General features: G+C 35.9%; 1 protein-coding gene across 1 annotated transcript in view; it reads left to right on the top strand.

The window, feature by feature from the left end:
- The first annotated feature begins 18,330 nt into the window (after positions 1-18,330).
- Positions 18,331-25,033, top strand: part of LOC145668439 (uncharacterized) — a 62,184-nt gene continuing 55,481 nt past the window's right edge. The window contains exons 1-2 of the mRNA XM_081736303.1: positions 18,331-18,485; positions 23,637-24,023. Coding sequence (XP_081592429.1) covers positions 23,643-24,023 — 381 coding nt within the window. The 5' untranslated portion in view covers positions 18,331-18,485; positions 23,637-23,642. The remainder of the gene's footprint in view (positions 18,486-23,636; positions 24,024-25,033) is intronic.

Below are 25,033 nucleotides of genomic sequence, written 5' to 3'. Positions count from 1 at the left end.
ACTGGTGTAACAGGGTTCTGTCGGAGGCCAGTTTACCCCTAATTTTACCCAAATCATCTGCAAGTCAGCAAATGCTCTCTAATTTATCAATAGTGACACTTAGACCTACAAGAAATAAAAAATCTGATAACGTGCAGCCTACAATAGTTCCAATTAAAGGGGCTTTTACAATGTTTTTATGTATCGAAAATGAAAAGCAATCATAATTGTAGAATTCGTTAAGAACAGAGTGCCTTTTTCAGTACACAATGTTTCTAAATGCAGTCTGGATTATCAGTAACGATTATTATGTTTCAATCAGAGCCCTGCAAACCCAGGCCCGAAGACGGTGCGGCCCGACCCGAATGGATCTGAATTCTGTGCCCGGCTCGACCCGGCCCGAATCTCGAGCCGGGCTCTAACCGGGCCGGGCACATTTCAGGCCGAGCCGGGCCGAAACGGGCCGGGCACAAATCGGGTCGAAACGGGCCGAGTACAAATCGGGCCGAGCCGGGCCGGCCCGACTCGGCCCGAACACTGTGAAAGACGGATCGGAAACTAATGTTGGCAGCCTGTGTTAATCGTAATGTGTTTGGCATGGGCGGCGATTAGGGGGGGGCAAAGGGGGCAGTTGCCCCCGCACTTTTTTGAAGTAACCAATTAATGTATATAGTTTCATTTGGAAATGTAACGATTTTGTATGTGTTACTGATTAATAGGAAAAAATGCTGCCATACAATATTTGCTGTTGCGTGAATACGTATTGGTTGTCTTCCCGTGGAGTAAAGAAAGCTACAGTAATTGCGTTTTAATCGCCACAGAAAATAACCCCTAAAAATAACCTATTGGAGCACAATTTCAGCATACTTTCATTTCTTCTTACAAGGGCTCGATATGTTAGTGAGCCGCTTTGAAGCTAATCGAAAGAACTTTATGCAAAAAAGTAGGGCCTATTTCACAAGTTATTCTTTAATTGCACAAAAATTGACAGTTCCTAAAATGTCTTTTCTTCTTTCTAAAGTAAGGAATATCGATTAAAAAGAGCGTGATAAGAAACAACTTCTACCTTTTCCATTGTTTTGTAGTGTAATATACGAGTGAAGTGTTGTGTTTAAGGATGTACGAGTGTATATACAATAAAATTTAGTAAATTGAACATAATTCTAGGTTTTAAGTTTATTTTGTATAACTGAAGTGTGGATTGATTCTAAGTATTGTTGTGTTTTGATGTGTTCCAAGAAAGTGAAAACTACACCTACTGGCAACGAACATATTTCAAGAAATTGCAAAAGCAAATATTTCTTTAAATGTCGTAGCATATGCTTGTAGTATTTACTGCCTTTCATTTTCTAAGAGTAATAACATACATTTAATAGCATGTGTGGAATTAAATATTAAGTTTTTCATTAATCCTCAGTTTCAATATAACTTTTGCAAAACAAGCATCATTATTCATTACTATGATTAATATTATCTTTTCTATTTATTTGTTTTGCAAATTTATTAAATAATCTGATCACACAATTTTCCAGACAGAATTTTAAGATGTTCATGAGCAAGGAATCAAATCTCTTCTTACACTTTCGTTGTTTAAGAGTACAAAGGGCTAGTATCTACTTGCGTTGTTCTTCTCAATTTACTTAATAAACTATTATATACGATATACGTTAGTTTAACTGAAAATATAGTATCCTATTAGTTATACAACCTTTCGTCAAACAAAATGTTAGAAACAACCAGGAAAACTAACATTTATATACAAATATTCAGATCATGTCTTGCCCCCTCACTTTTAACGTCCAACCGCCGCCACTGGTATTTGGGAAATTAACTCTTTATTCAAGACTGTAAAGTACTGTACTTCTACTACTCTTATTACTACTACTACTGCTACTGCTATTATTATTATTATTATTACTTCTACTACTACAACTGCTACGAGCGTCAGAGTTGACATGTCTGGTGGTACATACTTTACAATCTAAGTACAGAAAAAATCGAAGAAATACTAGTTATTATGGCCAGTCTGCGTAGTCTGGCCAGTAGAATGCATTCACATCTGGTGCTAGAGGTCGTCGGATCGATCCCTCCTCGTGTTATGTGAGCTTTGTGGTGGACAAACATCGTGAGCGTGGGAGTTTTTGGATTAGCCCGTTTTCGTCCACTGTCTTCATTCCACCAATTCATCCATCATCATCCATACCTCTTGAGCCGTAATTGCCTAAAGAACATATGAGAAAGTCAAGTCCTTGACCTTCTAATTAGAATTTGTTCCGCTACCATTAGACCACGGAGACCGAAACCATGAACTGGCGTGTTCATAAGATTAGCGCGATTTGTAGTAATGTTCAATTAGCACGGCAGATTCCAAATCATATTACATGTTCCTGTATTCTTTATAATTCGATGCTACAATAATAATAACAAAAAACAATGATCAAATAAATCACCCAGACCCCAGGATCGATGAAGAGTTCCTGGAACGGTGCGTAACAAGTAAATAACAGAGCTCTATGACGGAATGCGAGGCAGTAAATCAAAACAAAATCCACACATATCATTGTTGATCAAAAAATACCTCAAAAGTCCCCTGAATTAAAAATGTATAGATATCAGCTATCAAAAATGCCTCTTAACATCACATATAATAAAAGGGATAGTTGATATTAAGAAAATGAAAATATAAGGTTTCCTAAGAAACCAATAGTGCAAAATGAACATCGCTTTACTGTATGTCCTTGTACGCATCGAATAGCACGGAAACAGATTCAACAGTTTCAGGCTTTAGAGCATTTCTCCGTTCCTGAGTACTAAAATCTCTTTCAGTAGACCCACTAGAAGCAGGGATGACGAGATACTGACGCGTTAATTTACACAATGTTGGTAATGTTTGTTCTTGTTGCTTCCACCACTGCAGTATATCTAGTTCTCTTACACATGATGACATGTTGAGGTAGATGTCTCCTTCATCATCAAATTCACCAAAGACTGAATGTCTATCTTCCCAATCCATTAGTTTATTCTTCTTGGTAGGTGGTTCCAAATTATGCCAACTAGCCTAAAGGAGACGATGGTGAGAAATAAATGAAATAGTGGAGTAAATAAAGTGGAAGGAAACAGGAGAACGCCGCGAACCCCCCACACGGTGTTTGTCCACCACAAAGTTCACTTGGCGAGAGCTCGGATCAAACCAGGGACCCCATACACCAGAGGTGAACGCTCAACCACTGAGCCACAGTTCCAGGAACACCTAATCGACCCTGGCGATTTGGTGATTTATTTGATCATTATATTTTGTTATATTTGTAGCATCATACTATAAACAATACATTAACATGTAACACCATCCGATATTTGCCTTGCTAATTGAACATTACTACAAATTGCACTGATCTTATGAGCACGCCAGTTTATGGTTTTGCCCTCCGTGGTCCAATGGTAGCGTACCAAATTCTACTTACTAGGTCAAGTACTTGACTTTACCATACGTTCTTTAGGTAACTACGGCTCAGGCTGAATGGATGATGATGGGATGAATTGGTGGAAAGAAAACAGTGGGAGGAAGCGGGACTACCCCAGAAACTCCCATGCACACGATGTTTGTCCACAACAAAGCTCACATAGCATGAGCAGGGATTGATCCGACGACCTCTAGCACCAGATGTGAGTGTTTTTTCTATTGAGCCACTATTCTCCCTCGTAGATCAAGCATCGGTTCACATTCTACGCAGACCAGCCATAATAACTAGCATTTCTCAATTTTATTCTGTACTTAGAAGGTAAATTCGGTACCACCAGACATGTCAACTCTGACGCGAAGTCGTAGCACTTGTAGTAGTATTAGCAGTGGTCGTAGTAGTAATAGTAAAAGTAGTAATAGTAGTAGTAGAAGTAGTAATAGTAATAGTATTACCAGTACATCACAGTCTTGAATAAAGAGTCAGTTTCCCAAACACATTACGATTAACATAGGCTGACAGTAAAACCGTACAAACACGGCTAAAATAGAGGTAGTGTAGGACATTAAAAAAAAACAAATAGGCTGACAACATTAGTTTCCGAACCGTCTTTCAGACTATCGGGCCCGGTCCAGTTTGATATTACTTGAAACGGGTCGGGCCGGGCACCGGGCCGAACCGGGCGCGCCTGGCCCGTGCAGGGCTCTGATTCTACATTCAATAACAACTATACTGTGTAATTTATGACGTTCTTTATTAAGCACAATCAGGGGGGTACGGTGGATCAGTGGTAGAACACTTACCTCTGATGTATGGGATCGCTGGTTTGTTCCCTGGCCAAGTAGGTTTGTGGTGGACAACATCATTTCCGTAGGTTTTCTCAACGTTTCCTCCCACAAACTCATTACACCTATTCTTCCATTATCATTCTCTTGCCTTAATCATCCGTCTCCGTTAGCTTAAAGGGCACAATCGTGGGACGTTAAACTGAAAGATTTCATTTCATTCATTTTAAAGCACAATCAGAATAGGCTACTTATAACGTCTAAACTGCAACTTTGAAAATCCGTTCGATACATTATACCTGTGCCATAATCCGCTCTTCTGCCACACCGAGGTAAGCATAACACTAGCGCCTCAGCCAAAAACAACACTGCTATCCTGGTCAGGTAAAACTATTTAAAAAAATAAAAACGTAAGTAAAGAAAAAGAAGTATGCATTATTTATGGTATGGTTATTGTATGTATCTTATCCATGATCTTATGGTACGATCCTATTTCACTTACTGTGCCCCAATTACCGGTTAATTCCTTACACGTCTCTACCGTTTGATTAGACATTTGGTCCAATAAATAATTACATCAGTGGCGTATTTGGGGGGCTTCCAGGTTTAAGCTCCCCCGAAACCTTACTTACTATAGTAAAGTAAATGAAATATCTTGCAGAATTTTCACATTTCGAGGTAAAGCCCCCCCCCCCCCCGCGAAAGTTAACAAAGCCCCCCGAAACAAAATCGTAAATACGCCACTGAATTACATCAATCATCTTCAAGTAATATTCTTTCCATTATTATCTTGAAAGTTATACAAAAGAGCTTCGTAGAATGCTTAGTAATTAAACGTCAAAATTAAAAGGTTTAAGCAAACTTGTGATCCAAAGCAACAGAAAAGTGAAAATTGGCACATTTTCGTGAGTCAAATCAATAAGAACACAGGAAGTATTTATATTTAGCACATACACAAATGTCTTCTTCACACGATAAAACACCTACACGCTTCTATTTCACAATCCATATAAAGCGGATCCACTACATTGATTATTATTGGGTGTTGATAAGAGCTTCCTTTCCACCAAAATAGAGCAGGAATCGGAGTACCTTAGCGGTTTTAAGTTTAAGTACTACAAAACATTGGAATCAAAATTAAACTTTTCCCGAAGCTTGGCATGTTTATTTTTGAACTGTATTTACCTGGATAGTTTGTATTATATAGTCTTGGCATGGTTTGCAACCTGACTGCATGTAACAAGTTTATTTTGTGAACTTCATTCAGTAAGAAGCGGCATTGGATAATTGGTTAGATATAGGTTGTCCACGAGACGAGTGAAAAGTACATTTTTAAATTTGAGACGAGACATGGAATTTCAGGAGTATTGTGGTCAACACAAGTTCACCTAAGTTTTATTAGTTCTCAAACACTGTTTTAGTTTTCCATAATCCATAGTATAAAACTATAAATTGGTAAATTGATTGCACGAACACAATGAAGAGCATTTATCAATGTTTTAAAGATACACGAGTAATTATACAATATACTTCAATCATAAATTTGGTTCGAAGTTGTTATATTCCTCCATGCTATATGTTGTCCTCCATGCATCTCTCGTGATCTTTGGCGTAAGTCCCGGGGGATGAGGGGGACATGTTCCCTCCAATCTTGGAACTGGGGGGACTGTCCCGCCCAATAATCCTATTTAAAATGTGATGATCTGTGTCCGATTGCCACAAAGGAAAGTGATATGAAATTGATGTCCCCCCAGAATATGCCTCAAAACTGCCCGTCTTCCAATGTTGAAAACAACTCTGCACCCTTGACCCTCCACAGCATTGCTTTTCAACTACATAAGTATTTTGAGCATCGCTTAACAAAAAAGAAAAATAAATAAAAAATAAAAAAAAGGAAACGGTCTTACTTGTACCCCCCTAATGTTGAAGAAAGATTTGCGTCGTTGCTCCTGATGCGAAAGCATTCTGATAACTTCTAGATGAAATTAAGAAAAAAAAAGACAGGGCATCAATGTTGCACATAAATTTACAAAATGAGACGAGACGAGAAAATCTCATTTCTCGTTTCGTCTCGTCTCGTCTCATAGGCAACATTAATGAATATTTTATTTGATTAGTCGTTTTATTCATTCAAATAGCTAATCTATTATATTAGTCACTAAATAAGATAACGAAACCTACATCTATACGAAATTACTTTGTTTTTAAACAATACCAAATAGAAAACTTAGATCTGATCTCTGGAATGTCGGAAAATCTAATCTCGGTGTTCGAGTCGAATGGATTCTCAGCATTAATGAAAAAATGATTTGAAATATTTGAGTTTAACGTCGCACGATTATGTCTGTTAGGCTAAGGGAGACGATGATTAAAGCAAGTGAATGATGATGGAAGAATGAGAAAGTGGGAACAAATGGGAGTACTCCAAGAAAACCACGAGCACGATGTTGTTCACCACAAACTTACTTGATCGGGGATCGAACCACGGACCACACACACCAGAGATAAGGGCTCAATCACTGAGCCATCGTCCCTCTCTTCTCAGCATTAAACTGCCATACAATGTGATGTTTCTTATCTTTGTCACTCCTCGTGCCCCAATTTAGACTACAATTATTAAACAATCACAACAATCATTTGTGTTTCTGGATAGAAATAAAATACGCTCTTTTTCTTAAAATTTAACTCAGAAACAGAGCCGAAGTAGTAAATAAACCTCTAAGACCACTATCAGATTATACTCAGTTGTAAATCGGATTCTATATTATCGAAAATTTTCTTTGTTATGTGCCCTCCCGCTAGTCTAGTGGTTAGTGCTTGGTTCCGGTTCGATTCAGATGGGAAAGCATTTCAACGCATGATAGTGGTCCATATTCTATCTTTAACTGTAGGTCCACGTTTCACATAGTCTTGGTGCGAAAAAAGAGACGCTAAACTAAAAAAAAAAAAAAAAAAATACTTTGTTGTGGATGGCTCCATAATGTCTGAGCAAAATAATTGCTGTGTTATATGAAAATGAAAAGTCGGTCTAGTAACAGAGAACTAAAATTACTTTTAAATGTTAACTAGAAAATGGACATGTATGCCTGTTCAAGCCTAAGCGTTTCTTACCTCATAAAACTCATTGCAAAGGTGATGTACACAGATTCATGAGTACAGAATTTTGTACAGTCTTGTTCATAAACCTGGCTACCCACTTCTATGAAAAACATTGTATTTTTATCCATAGATTAAACTCAATAAATAATGAATATTCGTATGCCAGTTAGAGAGTTTATTGCAAGGCAAAGTATTAAAATTTCCTATGTTCGGTTGCGAGAATATGATCTTTAAAAGAGAGTTCACTAGTCAAGATTTATGAAAAATGTTGTGTATGAATGGTCCTATACATGAATAATTAAATAGTTCCTAAGTACTTCCTTTAACAGCTTTGCTAGGTTTAATGTACTACGAGCACAAAAATTCGTTCCGGTTATGCCATATTATGTCAAATAGTTTTTGGCGCTAGTTGACTGATTTATTATTATCACTGGGAATGTCACCTCCAATCTTGGAACTGGAGGACTGTCCCCCTCAAAAATCCGAATTGAAATGTGTTTTTGGATTTTCCGTTCATTTTTTGTATTTGTAAGTTCCGTTCCTTTTTCTTTTGCTATTTAGGGCAAAGATGCTACTTAAAATTGCACAAGCTGCTGTTAAGAAGAAGAGGAAAATATAGAAAATATGTTGATGTTATACAGAGCGTTCAAAAAGTCTATACACCTGAATCGTGACACCTGAATGTTTGGAGGCTCGTGGTGGACATTTCCAACATTGCTGTGAAAATGTGTGTTACAATGTGTGTGTGTATATGCTACGCCCTGTACATAGTGCTTTTGTGCCATAAAATATAATAAATTTTGAGTAAAATAATTTTCTCCTTGCTTTGAATATGTGACAATTCAGGTGTATAGAAACTTTTTGAACGCTTTGTATAACTTTTAATCGCTGCTACTGTACCAACAGACTTATTTGTTTTGGTTGCTATGACAATCTGTTCTTACTGTTGATTCCTGTTGGTAGCTAAAGGAAAAAATAAAATATATAATGAATATTATAGAATTTGATGTGTATTTTAATGTGCAGTAACCTATAGTTCTTGCAATATATATAAATATACTAAAAGTATATTTATATACTGCAATATATATACTAAAAGTACCTAATTGTGGTGTGTGATTTATTTTAATCTTATATATTATATATAGTATTTCGAACTGGGCAATGTAACAGGAACGAAAATACGTTTAAAAAAATCTCATTACACAATGTTGGAGACAACTCTGCTCTCCTGATCCTCCACAGCATTGTCTTTCAACTTCATAAATATTTTGAACATCGCTTTAAAAAATATATGGGAACGGTCTTACCCGTCCCCCCAATGTTGAAGACAGGTTTGCACCGCTGATTATTATTATTATTATTATTATTATTATTATTATTATTATTATTATTATTATTATTATTATTATTATTATTATTATTATTATTATTTCAAATGCACCATCAACCACTCTAAAGAAAAAATGCATTATTTCAAGTGCACAGTATCTCGTTGTAAATTGCACATAAAAATAAATGACACAAATTGGAAATGGAAATATATTTGGTCAAAGGAAGAAAAATCAATTAAACCAAAACTAACATATCCGCGAAGGGTGTTTCGTTCACTGACCATTAGTTCTGTCAATTCCGCACTGGAAAAGATAACGTAACTTGAAGATAAGGTGCGTATTATGTTTTATGTCTTTACACCCGATAGTTAAAATAAATTCGAATCCTGCCACCTCCTACCAAATGAACGACCATACCCTTAGGCACGAACCTACCAAACCTATCACCATTACAGATGTCACCCAAACAGTTCACCACAAAAGAAATACCACATCTGGGTTTGATTAAATCATAGATCTCCACATCTACAGGAGGCTCTATATTCACTTTTGTACATCCTACCGTTAATCTTCTTCTTCATATTACATACTCATTATACCACCTGGTTGGAAGACTTCAGTAACTCTAGTGTTGTCTAAACCGCACAAATCAGTGCGCACGATAATTTCATATCGACCAATCCAACTTATTCCAGTTTTCTCTAAGACACTAGAACGCCTACTGGTTCGTCGCTTACACTCTTCCTTGTTAAACCGGAACATCATACCTTCGCACCAAGGCGGTATCAACGATCAACTACTGCGAATAACCAATCTGATCACTAATCATTATGATACCAAACTTCCATCTCTTTACTACTGTTCGACTTAGAAAAAGAGTTCGATAAAGTTTGGCATCCTGCTTTCATTTATAAACTTATTCAGTGGGAATTCCCAGTTGCCTACATCAGACTCGTTTGTAACTTCTTATACAATAGACTCACTTACGGTAAACTCTATCAGTCAATGTCTCATCAAGTTTTTATTTTGTCTGGCGTACCTCAGGGTTCTGCACTTTCCCCATTACTGTATTTTCTTTATGTAGCCGATATGCCACTTTTACCAAAGAGTATTCATTTGTTCCAATATGCAGACGATATGCATTTCTCGCGCCGAGGAAAACAATCCAAAAATCAACAAGAATTTGCATATAGCCACGGAATCGTTTCTAAATTGGTGCACAACATGGGGTCTCAGCAATAATGTCACGAGAACCCAGGCAATGGTGTTCTTGCCTCCTAAACATCGATCGCGCATTCAACGCAATCCAAACAGTCTAGTCGTCAAAGTCGATAATGTGTGAATTCAGCCTATAAAAATAAGCCACTTATTTAGAATTCGATCACCATCTCATTTAATGCCCCACTTCCGGAGCATCATGCAAAAACCTACTACTCGCCCTAATCTGTTGAAACGGCTTAGAGGCACAATCTGGGGAAAATGACCAAACACTATTCTCAATACTTACAAAGGTTTTCTGTGACCCTTTCTGACTTACGGATACTGCATGAAATATGAAATATATTATGGAAAGCTAACAATCCTGGAACAACATGTATTCCGCATAGCGTATATAATTCAGTTGCCTAACCCTAACCGGGAATTGAATGAACGAATTAATTTTCCACATATCTTGCATTTTATAGAGATTCTTCAAACAAGATATATAACAAACAGATTTGACTTCAGGTATTCCATTTTGTTGGAGGTAATGAAATCAGATGTACCGTACAATCCACCACACTCTCACTTAAAGACTTCACTCTCATTATTATACGTTCTTTACAGGTATCAAATGCTTCCTGATCACCCAGATTATAAGGTAGTTCTTGCCTTGCCTATGCAGCCCCTCATTCTTCTCCATAAGTTGCACCATCATAATATGCACAATAATCCTTAATGTGCTAACAGACTCCTCCTTGCCTCCATCACGTCCAGAGTAGATCCTGGACAGAAGATAGCATCATTCGTTATATACTAACAACTTCCTAGAATTTTCTTGTGGCTGTGCACTTCATGTTCGTTGTCATGCCATAACTAAACTAAATATTTACTATCCTTATTTTATTTCTTTCTCACCAAATGCAACAATAAAGAGAAACTCACATCACCCAACGAACTTAACTAGTTCTCCCTCATTTAATGGAAATCAGTTTCCATCAAATGGCATAACCCTCTAATGGGTGCTAACTTTAAACTAACTTGACCATGAAGTTAAAAAAAATGTATTTGCTTTCTTACTGTTGGCGGGTACTTTTTAAAACATATTTACTGCTGTTCTCTATTAATACTTGAAGTAATCATTTTAGAATTAAAGAGCAAAGATAATTGTGCATAAATGTAATTCAAGAGATCTATTTAAACTTGTACAAATCTAGTATGCACACTGATCTAAACACAGTGGGCCTTATGCAGAGTCGTTTTGACGTGTGATTAGTGACATACTAAAGAGTTCGACTAACATATGTTTCCTGCAGTAGTCCGACCTTTAGTATGATACTAATCATATGTCAAGACGGCTCTGCATAAGGCAGAGTATCTAATCCTTGATAAAATTTATAAAGTATGTGGTGATAGTCGATGGTGTTCACCTTCATATTATGGTACGAAACTAAAAATTATTCTAAAATTTCATAAAATGTCTCTACGCAATTATTTAGAACTTAGAAATACCACTTAGTGAAATAATTTGTGTTATTGATATGGTGTCCAATCTTGGAGAATAGGCAGTGGCGGATCTAGTCCGGGACCGGGGGGGAAGGAACTCCAGTCATTTGAGTGACAAAAATAGTTTAAGCTATTATTTATATGTTTTTGAGCATTTATAATAAACTCATGGTGTACCTATCTTAGTCTGGGTTCTGGCTGCCCCCCCCCCCAGTTTTTACCTTCTAGATCCGCCATTGAAAATAGGTCTGGAATTCAATCATGATTTCCTTGCCTTAGATGACTAACTAAACAGAAACGATGACCATCTGCAAAACATTGGTGAACTTACGAAGTGGTAATTTGTGCTCTTTAGAAAATTATCTAGGGAGATAAAGAAAGTACTATTCAATTTCTGAACTACTTTGAAAAAAAATGAGTTGGGGTTCATAAGCGCCCGAGGCTCGAATAGATAAATTATAAGCTGATACAAAAAGACGCTTATATCAGATTGTTTTATAGAAATAAGTTCGATCTACGTTTATTATGTCATAAGTAAGTGTCGCCACCTTCTGCAACACGGTATATAATCAATAAGCTTGGTGTATTGATATACATATAGAGTTGTTACCGATACAGAGCTGCCTCGGAGGTATATGGTTAGGTAAGACAGGGTTGATTTCAGATGTTAATTTCTCTGGCTTGGGTTTCATGTTAAGCTGTAAACCCACACTTCCCACCTCAAATCAATATATATATATATTGTTGAGAGGGGTCTATACTTCGGGGGGTTAAATACTAAAACAATACGTCTATGTAGCTTTGAATCGGTGTTATTCTGGCATTCGATAAAACGATAAGTAGTTAAGAACCTGCCTTACTAAAAACAATACAAAATTTCCCATTTTTATTTTGCTTATTTATTCATAAGTGAAAGGAGATAATAAAATGCAATTTACCACAATCGTAGATAATGTTATTCTCCAACAGAAAATATGAACCTGAAGAATTTTCAGTGTTGCCATCCATAGAAATTACAGTGTTGCCAGAATTACAATTCCCCTAAAATCTAAGTTAAGGCTGCGACTAGGGGAACGAGCTCCATTGCATTTGATTATGTATAATGTTTTGGTTTGCTGTGAACTACTTTTTAAATAAGAACTGTATTTAGTTTGTAATAAACAAAATAGGTTTAACATACAGTTATTAAAATTAAATAATAACGTTATTTAAAAAGTAGTTCCCAGCAAACCAAAACAACATGATATGTAATCGAATGCAATTGAGTTCGTTCCTCTAGTTACTGTTTTATCTTAGATTTTAGGGGAATTGTTATTCTGGCAACACTGTAATTTCTATGGATGGCAACACTGAAAATTCTTCAGGGCCATATTTTCTGTTGTAGAATAACATTATCTATGATTGTGGTAAGTTGCAATTTATTATCTTCTCTCACTTATGAATAAGCAAGCAAAAGACAAATGGTAAATTTTGTGAATTTTTAGTAAGGCAGGCTCTTAAATAAAGCCATCTATATTTCTACAAATAAGTACAGAATTAGATTTTTCTATGAGGAAAGAATTAGAAATTAGATTTTTGGGTTTTTGGCATCTATGGCCACGTTAGTGCATCACGTATAAGGGATTACGTCCCTTGGCGATCACACAATCCCACGAAAGGGAAAGGAAGGAAAAGATCTGAGACTTCTACCATCCTGACATTTGCCTGGTGTGAATGAGGAAAACCTCACTCAGGATGGTTGGCCTGAGAAAGCTTTTATACTTTATCGACTGAGTGTCCCCACCAGGAATCGAACCCCGGAACACTCGCATCAAAGGCGAGAGCGTTAGCAACTACGCTACGCGGGGCCAGAAAGAGCACAGATGACGTGTAAGATCTAAACTTTAAGCTACATCAATAATTTCTCTGCTAAACAAGTGTAGTTTTATTAAGAAGGTGTACAAATGTGTGTCGAGTTCCAAAGTTTTGGGAGGGTCTGAATCCGGAAGACCCTCGCGTGGGTGCGATCCTGCTTCATTTAAATAGTGAGATGGATTTCAAACTCTAAATCAACCAAGTAATCGATCTCGGCACTTGAATATTCCATGTAAAGGAGATTTCAAACCTACATAATATACTACTACTACTACTACTACTACTACTACTACTACTACTACTACTACTACTAATAATAATAATAATAATAATAATAATAATAATAATAATAATAATAATAATACATGTAATAATACTAGGACTTAAATAAGTATTATTATTGATAATGTATCTTTACGCCACTATTTCTACATAATAATTAATAAAGCTTGATTTCGAATTATTAACTCTAAGTTATCTGCCATTTAAAGAATTATAATAAATGCTGGCATTGGTTCGAACTTTTTCTAAGTGAATAGTTCTGTCGAAATAATTTTGAAAAATTGAATTGTTATCTCAAGACATTCGAGAAGAGATGAAACCAGAAAAGATTATCTCCGAGGGAGGGAATTCATCCAGAGGTAGGTTGAAAAATTGAAAGTACTGCCGCAAAAAGGACAAAGTTCTGTAAAAAAAAAAAAAAAAAAAAAAAAAAAAAAAAAAGTAAGCGTAATGTAATAATTTCTAAAATATATTGAGAAGGCAACAAGTAATTCCCAATAGAATGCAAAAATATCTTTATACGAAATGTAGTGATAAAGTTCTGCAAAATATAGTGTGTGATCACTTCTACAAAGATCAAGTTGCGACCATGAAACTTTGTGATGGTTTTAGCCCTTCTCTACATACTCACCCTTCAATGTGACACATTTTCCTCAACGATGGATGACTCGGTGAAGACTTTGGTGGTAGAAGTCTTCACCATTTTGGCTTTTGGGGAAACGTTTCCTCTTGAAAATCACCTCGTTCTCATTCCGAAAGTGCATGCAACACTGATTTCTTTATCCGCGAAAAAAGAAAAAAGTCACTGGATGCCATGTCTGGAGAATACGCGGCAAAGCAAAATCTGATAACCCAAAGAAGTAGCATGTGTAGAATGAGCTGAAGCGTTGTTGTGGAGCAAAAAGACCCTCTTTGACAGCTTCCCTCAACGCTTAGTCTTGATATCTCCTGTAATTCGTTAGGGAATTTCGATAGTATGCTCCTGTGATGGTTTGCACCTTACGAGAATAATATGTTAGTACCGCACCATAGCAGTCCCAAAAAAACATTCAGCATCACCTTCCCCAACGATTGTTGGGTCTTCACCTTTTTCGGTAGTGATGAATCCACATGTTTCCACTCTTGCTTTGCTCCTTTGTCCTATAGTCATAATGGTGCACCCAACATTCATCCATGGTAATTAGGTGTTTAAAGAAGTTATCTGGATTGGCCTGATACAGGTACAACATTTCCGATGCTGTCTCAGTTCAGTGGGCTTTTTGAATGGGTGTGAGGAATCGCGGACCCCAGCAGGTGGTGGCCTTTATCGTGTATAAATAGTTAGGGTCTATGCAAGATGTCGAAAACTGATCAGTAACTGATTTTCTCTTTTTCCATTATCTATTGTGATACGCCGGTCTGCGAGAGCCTGCGTCTCCACTTCTCTTGCAATTCCCGATTCTTCATAGCAAGATGGTCTGTCGCAACTTCTTTGTCGTTCAGACTTATCTGACCACACTAGAAGCGTTTGCACAACTAACCACTGTGTCTCATGATGGTGCATTGTCGCCATACACTTCCATCAATTCAGCATGAATTGTTGCAGCGTTCTTTCTCTTTAAATGCAGGAAAGAAATTACCGCACAATACTCCACTTTATCAATGTGCTGTGCCATTTTGTTTTGGCCAAAATTAGGTGGATGAAACGCAAAAGCGATGAAGCCCACTTCGATTCATCGCTTTTTTGTTAGTGAAATTGAAGGGAGAACAACATTAGATGGAGTCACAAAGAAGAAAATACTGGTTATAAGATTATTTAAAAGAAATTTCCTAAAGATATACGAGAGGAAAAAGAGATGATGACTGCAAATAAGGCCTGCTGCACTATGAGACAGGGTTAAGTCCTAGGAAATATCTTAGGATTTATTTGAAGAAAAATGTTGCGACATATCTTGTAGGAAATCCTACCATTTTGTGCCATACGCGCAACTACACTGTGCATCCTGCTGATATTGACACCAGGCGCTATATTGTTAAATTGGACACCTCTAAAAAAGCATAAAAATCAGAAGATAAATTAGCAAAATATACATCATCAGTCCCTCCACCACTCTTCATTTTGTAGAGTATTTTCGCTCTTTCACCCACATACGGCGCGGCGGTATGAAGGAAACAAAATTGTTTTCATTTTCTCTCACCTGATGTCGCTTAAATCGAAATCTTACGAATTCCCTAAACAAAGGAAATATCATAAGATCGTTCAGAACATAGGAAATACATGTGACCTGATGCCATATACGCAGGCCGGATTTCCCAATAGGCCCGGTAGGCCCGGGCCTATGGGCGCAAGCTCCCAGGGGGCGCACGGCCGAGAGAAAAAAATAAAAAATATCTAGAAATAAAAATAAATACCCATAACTTAACATATTTTTTGAATTGATTTTAAAAAATCAGGCTAATAAAGCAATTTTGAAGTTCATTGGAACAAATAATTGTTGGTAAAGTTAAACTATTTTTCAACATTATGCATCAACTTCGTTACAACATTGATCTCAAACATGGGAGAACTGGATAAAATTGCACATCGAGGAGTGGTGTTTAAGCAATTAACATATAGGCCTGATATAATTTTTTAATAAAGGTTTTTAGGAAAGTAACTTTAACCAGACTAGAGGGAGGAAAAAATTATTGGGCCTAGGGGCGCCAAAATGCTAAATCCGGCCCTGCATATACCTTGAGATTTTGGCTCTAGGAAAAATCGTAAGATATTTCCTAGGATCTATCCTATAGTGTATAGCACGCCTACACTGCATTAAAGCTTATAAATCACATCAAGACGGAGACATTTCAGGAGCATCGTTTCAGATTTTGCTTGAGAGGCAAGAGCCCTTGATATAAGTAAAGTTTCGCGTTTTTCACTGAATTATTACTATTCTATTGATAAATTTATATAAATCTCAAACTCATAAGGGACAATTGCCCCTTCCCCCTAAATGACACCCCTAAGGCATTTACGGAGTACAAGAATGCACTGAAATCTGAATTTGCTGTAAGTGAGTATTTTGCCCCTGCCAATAATGGCAAAATACTCATGATGATTATGATAATTGTAATGATAGGGGAAGTAGGGGCATAATGACCCTCCGAGGCAAGATGGTCGCCCCGGATAACGGTATTCCTCTGAACTGGTACTACTGCACAAGCTGTAGTTAGTGTGATGCGAAGTGTTGAGAAAGAAGACGTCGCTACCTTCAATAACGTATGAATAAGCAGAGAAAACCATTTTCATGGTACGTCGATATAAGGTATGTAGTGAATATTCTATCTTTTGCTGAAACAAGTACTTGAATAAAACATGTTACACAGATAGTGAGAAAGGTTTGGCCATCAAACAATCATGCATGATTTCCTTGTGAAAGATGACGGATAGCAGAAAAAGGATTTTGAAAGTTATATCGGGATTGGGGCAAAATGACCCCTTAAAATTGTACAGGGGACTAAAACACACGGTGACGAATTGAGCAGGGTATCATATTATCCCATGAATAATACGAATTTGCAGTCTGATATTAGTGCACGGTATGAGTGCGTCTTGTGGATATTTCGTAGTAATTATAGTTAACAAGGTAGGCCTAATTGTGTAATAAAATTACAAAGGCACAAGAACACGAGCTTTGAACTCAACATCAATACTAGGTCGGGAAACGAACTATCATCGGAATGCACAACTATCGATACACACAGTCGGCTATCTCTTAACACAATGACTAGTAGCGTACGCATGAATTTATTTCGGGGGGTCCAAATTCAATATGAGGGTATTTAATATTAAACTTCCTAAAATTACCCCTAAAATTAGGCTAAATTTACACAAAAGTCGAAATTTGGGGGTCCGGACCCCCAGGACCCAACCCCTGCGTAGGTCCCTGACAATGACGTATGAAGGTCAGTGCTTCCTATGACTAAGCGTGCGACCTTGTTCTGTCATGTGTTGTCATGTTAGAGAAATAGTCTCAATTTTTTATAGCTCCTCTATTCCACTTTGTATTTTCTTTTTCATTTAGTTTTATTTTAATATTATTTTCGTATTTATAGTTTTCCGGTCATTGTTTTATAGTTGTACAACTAATTGTTTCATTAACATTTTCAATCAATAAGGAAACTAGCATTTCCTTATCGAAACAGAACATAATTTTGCTTAGTATATGCTCCAAGGATGGGGCCATTTTACCCAAGGGGTAGGGTAAAACGGTCATTCACAATAGGTCAATTTATTTGCACATACAATTTGTTTGGTAAAACTTTCACACCTTACACTTCTTTACATTTGTAGAAGAAGAATGAAGAATATTGTACTGTAAAGTCATCAACTTCCTAGTCATAGCAACGTTGCTATTTAAATACCAATCTTAAGGTGTCCATTATGCCCCCACCTCCCCTACTAGCATAAAGGAAACTCCATAGGAAGTTTCTGTTTAGGTAAAAAGAAAAATGTAAATTTATTTGTATAACACAAAATGTTCTAATCACAGTGACTGATTGCTATCACAGTGAATATATTATGGCAATAAAATGTAAATAATATTATCTATTTCTGAAGTAAGATGGACTAGGCTCTTTTCAATTTTTCTAGGCAAATTTTGTCTTTAACGAAAATATTTGCACTACTTAAGCAATGACCTATTTAATTGTACATTCCTTTTAGTACGTGATGTTCTTCGTAAGTGAAACTGCTGTAAAGTCAGACGCAAACCCGTTGCTAACTGTATTTTGACAACTTGCTAAAGTTGAAATTTTACTGTATACTGTAATGGCGATTTCTAGAAACTTTTCTGAAATCGTTTAGAGTCTGTTTTCACACGTAGTTGGCAACCTTAAGTGTTACTGCTTTCTGCAAATCAATACGGCAAGCAGAAGACGGCGCCAGGGTGATTTGTGGTATGAAAAAGCAATATATTCTTATTGTTGAAAAGAAGCAGACTATCTAACATAGGAATTTGGTGATAGTGGTATGTATATGTATCTTATTTGTGTAAATTAAGTTTCTTCTTGAAAGGAACAGCTAAGAAATTAATAGATATCTTATTTCAAGAAGAAAATTTTCATATGCAATAATATTTCTTTTGACATTCGTATCTTATGTTGTAAATTGTGGTAATGTTTTTAATTCTTAGAAACATTAGACGCGCTTATCATACTAATAATATAAACATATGCGTCTAATTTAATATTTAATAGTTTATTTTCATTTTGCCCCACCCATTAATGACACATGAACCATTTCTTATAAATAAATAACATTTTAATAGCGTAATAATGATAATATACTTAATTTTGAGATGGCCTTGAACATTTTTCTTAGTAATTGTTTAGTAATGGGGGACCAACACTAACGAAGACAGGAAACAACGTGCCCTGCGGGGCTCTAACCAGCCTTCACTCGCTAACGCTCGCTCGGCAATACTGTCTAAATTAAATGTTATTAACCTAACCTAACCGAATGTGAATAGAATTTAGCAAAAAAGTTGGTTAAAAACCTGTCCCCCCCCCAAAGCTGAACAATAGCCTTTTGTTTTATTGCTTTGATGATAACCAAGAGAGTTTTTCTATTTAAATTTTTACTATATAATTAGTTTACTTGGGAAATTCACTTGTTTACCATGAAGTGGCTTTACATAGCATACTGTTAGGATATTGTTAGAGTAAGTATAAAGGACACCTGTATAGTATAGACAATTCCAACATATATATATATCATGGTACAAGCAATACAAGCATTTTTTTTTTTTTTCCTTTCTGTTAAATTTTCATTTTGACACACACAGCTGGGCATTTGTGGTTGTATGGCCGGACCACTCGAAAATCGAAGAAAGTACCAGAAAATTTGCGACATGTGGTTAAATTAAATTACGTTACGTTAAGTTGTTACATTAGATTAGGTTAGGTTGAGTTACAAGTCCGTTACCTTCAAAACAGAGGCGTGTAAACTGTTACAATTTGGAATAGAAAATTATTATTTGCATATAAATACGGCGTCCGGAGATATGGCATAAATAAAACACCAGTACACAATAAACAATAAAACTGTTTCCGAAGTCAACGTCCTTCGGGGAAAAGAATCTTTCGTGGCAGGTTTTTGCCGCTTACAATGAATGTCATGTACTTTTTCCACACTGAAAATAATATGTTCTCATCTGTATTTTCGATTCGTTTCCACACTTATGACAGACAAATTATTGGCTTGTTTGGTAGACCGAGTCTTTCGCACAATTTCAACAACTGATGCTCGTTATTTTTGAATAATTTTATAAAACAAACACGATATGTCACAACCTTGACACATACTCGCCATTTCCGCACTGCTGTCCCGTTACTAAATCATAACAAGTGTACCTCTCCACCAAATAGTCCCTTCCACCTCCACGTACAGTGTCGCTTACTTCAAAGACATCCTGCAACAACAATCGTCTTTATTTAAATTATTCTCCTCGCCTGACTTTTACTCACTCTTACTCACATGCCAAATAAATTCTACAATTCATCCGGTAAATTTCCTAAAAGTGGTCTGATGATACAGCAATTAACCCCTTATGGGAAATTAATATATCGCTTTTTATGCTGTATTATGTGTTTAAGCATCTTCGTACTTCAAAAATTCTTAACGTGATAGTCTTTGGCAGATTAACTCTTTACAGGATGAAATAAAACATAACGTTGACTGCTAGAACAAGAAGTTAGAAGACACGACTAACTAGGTTAACTTGATTCCAAGTTAGTTCGCATCTGGGCCGAACGAAGCCTGAATGAACAGGAATACACTCGTATGAGTTAGCAAGTTACTGATAGTGTACATGCATGTAAACAAAAGGATTTTTTTTTTTTTTAATATTTGTATTTGATAATTGTTCAGTTAGGTTCATTCCAATACGTGTATAACCTTATTAAAAGGAGGGTTCTTTCCGAATGCAGTGGCTTGCTTGGTAAGCGTGTAACGAAAATAATTTCCAGATTTTCTCGGGTAGACTTCATAATACACGCTTCAGCTGCGTATCGATAAGTAGAGCCGGTTAAAAGGTAGGGTAAAAATGAAATGAAATGAAATCTTTGAGTTGAACGTCCCACGGTTATACCGGCTAGGCTAAAGGAGACGATGATGGTGTGAAATGAATGAAATGGTGGAATGAAGAAACTGGGAGGGTAGGGTAAGATAGGGATAAGTAGAGTAGGGGTAGGAACGGGTTAGCTTAAGGTTAGGACAATTTTTATCCATTTTTATAAAATTAATAGAGTGTAATTTCTCGTTTCTGAGTGAGTATACCAGGTGGAGCGGGCATTGTAAAGTTAACTCATTTTATCTTTACTGGAGAATCGGAGAACGTTACATGATTGCTTCATTTTCTCTTTTTAATATTTATATGTAACATAACGTACGTTAGCAAATCTAAGTTATATTTACCTGCATTTTTTTATTTATTGTTATTATTATTATCTTCCCCATTTCCTGAAGTCATCACTGACTGTTAGCTCCCTTGCCACAGTTTAATAAGTTTCTAACCACTATAATGTTCAGCTAAACTTGTTCAAAAAATTTTGTTTCACTTCTATTCTTCTTAGTTTTGCGTTCTCGATTCAGTTAATTTTCCTCAGTTGTCATGTAGTTAGCATACGTGCCTTTGCCGCAAGAAAGCTTTGTTGAACCTCGTGTAGTTCAGATCCCACGTCATGGTGGAAAACATTGTATCCATGCGTTTCCTCGGAATTCACAGTTTCCTCCCACATTATCATTCCACTAATTCTTTCATAATCGGTCACATTTATTAATCATCTATCTCTGCTTTATCCTAAAGAGCATAACCGAAAGACGTTAAATTAATTTCATTTTCATTTCAGATCGCATGTTAAAATGTAGATTACATGGGATCCTTGGTTCGATCCCAGTTCACACCAAGTGAACTTTGTGGTGGACAAACACCATGTTCGTGGGTTTTCTCGTTGCTCCCCATTTTCTCCCACTGTCTTCATTTCCTCCATTGTCATTCATTTCTCATCATCACCGTCTGCTTTAGCCTACCCCGTATAACCGTGGGGCGTACAGGTTAAAGATTTCATTTAATTTTCAAATGTAGGTTCGAGTCTTATATAGCTTCGATATTGAAAGGACATTAAACTCCAATTCATTATCCACATTTCAGACCTTTTCAGCCTTTTTTGGTATCCGTTATTTTCTATGTAGTACAATACTACATACAAAACATTTGAGTAGTATTTTCTATGACTGTTCATTAATCTATATAATACGCTCTTCGTTTTCCTTTATTATGGCTACACTTTCTTCTGTTCCAGTCACTATTGATTTCGCCTTTGTAATATTTACGATCATCTCAAAACGTCTTTAATAATTTTCTTCGATATATTGAATAAAGCTGGTTAAAAGGAGATTTTCATATCTGCTCACAATTTTTTTCGTTTATTCTTTTCTTTTTGGATTTTCTTGCACCGCAATATGAAACTAACTTTGTTAATTCATCCCAAGGGAAGAACTTAATCGAGTACTAACTATTGACACTGAAGGATATAATAAGATGATGTTAAGCTTAGAATTATAATTATTATATATTTTTATTATATATATATATATGTACCGGTCGGTCTCTGGCCCAGGTAATTAGGTACACACACACTGAACTAACATTAGTAGGAGTAAAGGTGGCTAATATCTTTCCCCTGTAGTCAAAATGATACATGGATGTTGCAGTTTAGGAAGTGCACAGGAAGAATAGGTTAAGAATTAGCATAATGGATACCACGTACAGTATGTGGAGTGATTACGGCTTCATTACATAGAAACGATTACGTACACATTCCTCCAATATAAAAACTTTCTAGCTTCTTATAGTAGAATCAGTGACTGATGATTTTTGTTACATTTAAAATAATTTGTATTTTATAATTTTTACAATAATATTTTCCGATTTACACTATTTTGAAAGTTGAATAAATTGTGCAAAAGTGTGTTATACTTTTTCGAATTGTTGATTGTGAATTTGAGTTCGAGGATATATCAATTAATTTACTCAATATTTTGTACAGTGTTAACTAATAAATATAATCTGAAATTATAATAATTAATAATTATAATTTATATATTTATAATTATAAAAGTAAATAAATAAAATGGAAGGAACACCATTAGTTGAATAATTATTCAACTAATGGTGTTCCTTCCATTTTATTTATTTACTTTTTAATATATATTTCTAGTGAATTATTCAGTCATTCTTCTTCGGAGTCTAGCTTCGGTCCTGTCACAGTGTATTCTTACATGTCTCATGTTCAACGATGGTAATTCTACATTTTTCGTAAATTTTATCGGTACTAGTAGTCGCCTGCCTTTCCCAATCATAAAGCTATTTCTCGGAAAGGACACCTGAAACATTAAAATTAAGAAGGTATTAGAAAACTCTGTCAATGTACTAACTTTAGGTACTAACTTCACTAATGTATAGTGTTATGTGTTAAAAATAAGAGAACACTATATGATTGCGAAAGATAGGTAACTACAAGTATCGATGAAATTTAGATTTATATTATATTACTACCGTTGAGATAGAAGAAGACATGTAAGAACACGTTGTAAAAGAACTTAAACTGTTGTGTGCCCTTCAAAGAAGAATGTCTGATTCACTCAAAATATATAAGACAGAAGAAAATTTGGAAGAATCACTACTAGGGTAGTAATTCAATATTATTAAGATGTGTTCCATACATTCGACAAGTGATTATAGTAAATATAATTTTAAAGTCTTAGAAATGAATGATTTTATTGTTTGAATTTTGTAGTGAACACGTAATATTCCAAACTATATATTACAATATGCTGTATATTAAGGGCACATTTTAGCATTTTAACCTATACAACTTGGAAGTGAAGAATATAATTGTATAGTTCATCAGTTTATCCGAGTTTCAAGAGTGAAAAAATCCGTTCATGATGTCATAATTTAGCAGCGTAGCGGAATAATGTGCACTGAAGAAGGAACCAGAGAAGACCTGAAACCGGATATGTTAAAGAATTTTAAGGTAAGATTTTTTGCCTTTTTAAATATGTGAATTTTTTTTATTAATTTATTATTCAATTGATTTTTTCTTCTTTTTTCTAGTTCAAAATGATTGTTATATCACCTCTGAGTCTAATGATATTATTATCTGCGGTTTTGGGATTAGCAGTATCCGCATCAATTGCTCCAGAAGAAGAAAATCGTACAAGCATTCCTTTCAGCTTACAGACAGAGACAATTGATCAGACAAGCTTATCTGATGGTTATCAGTCAGACTTTATTGAGACAACGACTGTTCCAATCTTCACTTCACCAGAACCGGAACATGTTGTTAGTACTACAATAGCTAGTCCGAGTCCAACTGTTCAGCCGTCGACTGAGAGCACACTTAGAAGTGAGCTCCATTCAGTCTCCATTGCAGCAGCAGCTTCAACTCACATGATGTCCAATAGTGACGAGAATTATCCAAAACCACCGTCTCTACCAACTGTAAGTATTATTTTATTCATTGGTCAGTATTAATGCACGAAGAAGTATAAATGCATTGTTCATACTTTCATAGCAAAGGTTATTACTAATGTGTGTTATAGCTTTGGCAATATATCATTGCCTTCAGAAACGCGTGATTTGGTTGATACAGATAATGTGTGTGATGAATTCAATGATATATTACTGAAACAGTAACTTAGATTAGTAATTACTGTGTTTCTTGTGGTCAGATTTTATTTTGATTTAAATTATACGTAGTTCTAAAGCAAGAATGAACAGCTTTCTTCTTTGAATTTCATTATTCTGGGTCTGCTTTGACTTTAATCTGTTTCTGCTATAAAGGAATATATATTTATGGTGTATTTTCCAGGCCCCATATCAAGAATAAAAGGTTAAACAAACTATATTACATTGTAAAACAATATATCCCGAGATCCTTTCTTATGTAGCTTGTGTACCGAAAAGAAACGCTAAACTCGAAATCAGTCCAATCCAAACTGTTTTGCTGCACTTCCATGCCTTGCATTTTCTTTATGTACATTGGCAATGATACATTCATGAATACTATGTAGGGCGCAAAAGACTTGAGTTTTAGATCTCACGTATATTGAATGAACAGAATCTTACTTGTCTTGAAAATGAGGGCACGGCTTATCACAGGTAAACACACAATTATAAGCGTATATGGAAAGAATCTCACTCCTTCGTTTGAACGAACTGTAATCTCTCACTATGTAAAAAATTCTTCATTCTGGCTCCATTCTTTTTACATATATGTAAACGTGATGATTGCCTACTCCGTCAAATATATGGGAGACAAATATACTCTATTATGAAAGGTAAGCTTGTTATTTATTAATTTTGTAGGTGCTCTGTACGCTTTATGCTTATTTAGAAGCTTTCAAGTGGTCCTGTGTATATGTACAATGCTCCGTTCTACTAGTGTGGATCAAAAGTTTTGCGATATTCTCTAGTTTATTTCCTTTATGCGTCGAATTACAACGAAAGCT

The sequence above is a fragment of the Thermobia domestica genome, chromosome 13 (genome assembly GCF_964235325.1).
Source record: "Thermobia domestica chromosome 13, izTheDome1.hap1.1, whole genome shotgun sequence".
NCBI lineage: Eukaryota > Metazoa > Arthropoda > Insecta > Zygentoma > Lepismatidae > Thermobia > Thermobia domestica.
The sequence above is the reverse complement of the archived record's forward strand: the minus strand, read 5'-3'. Positions and strand labels throughout refer to the sequence as shown.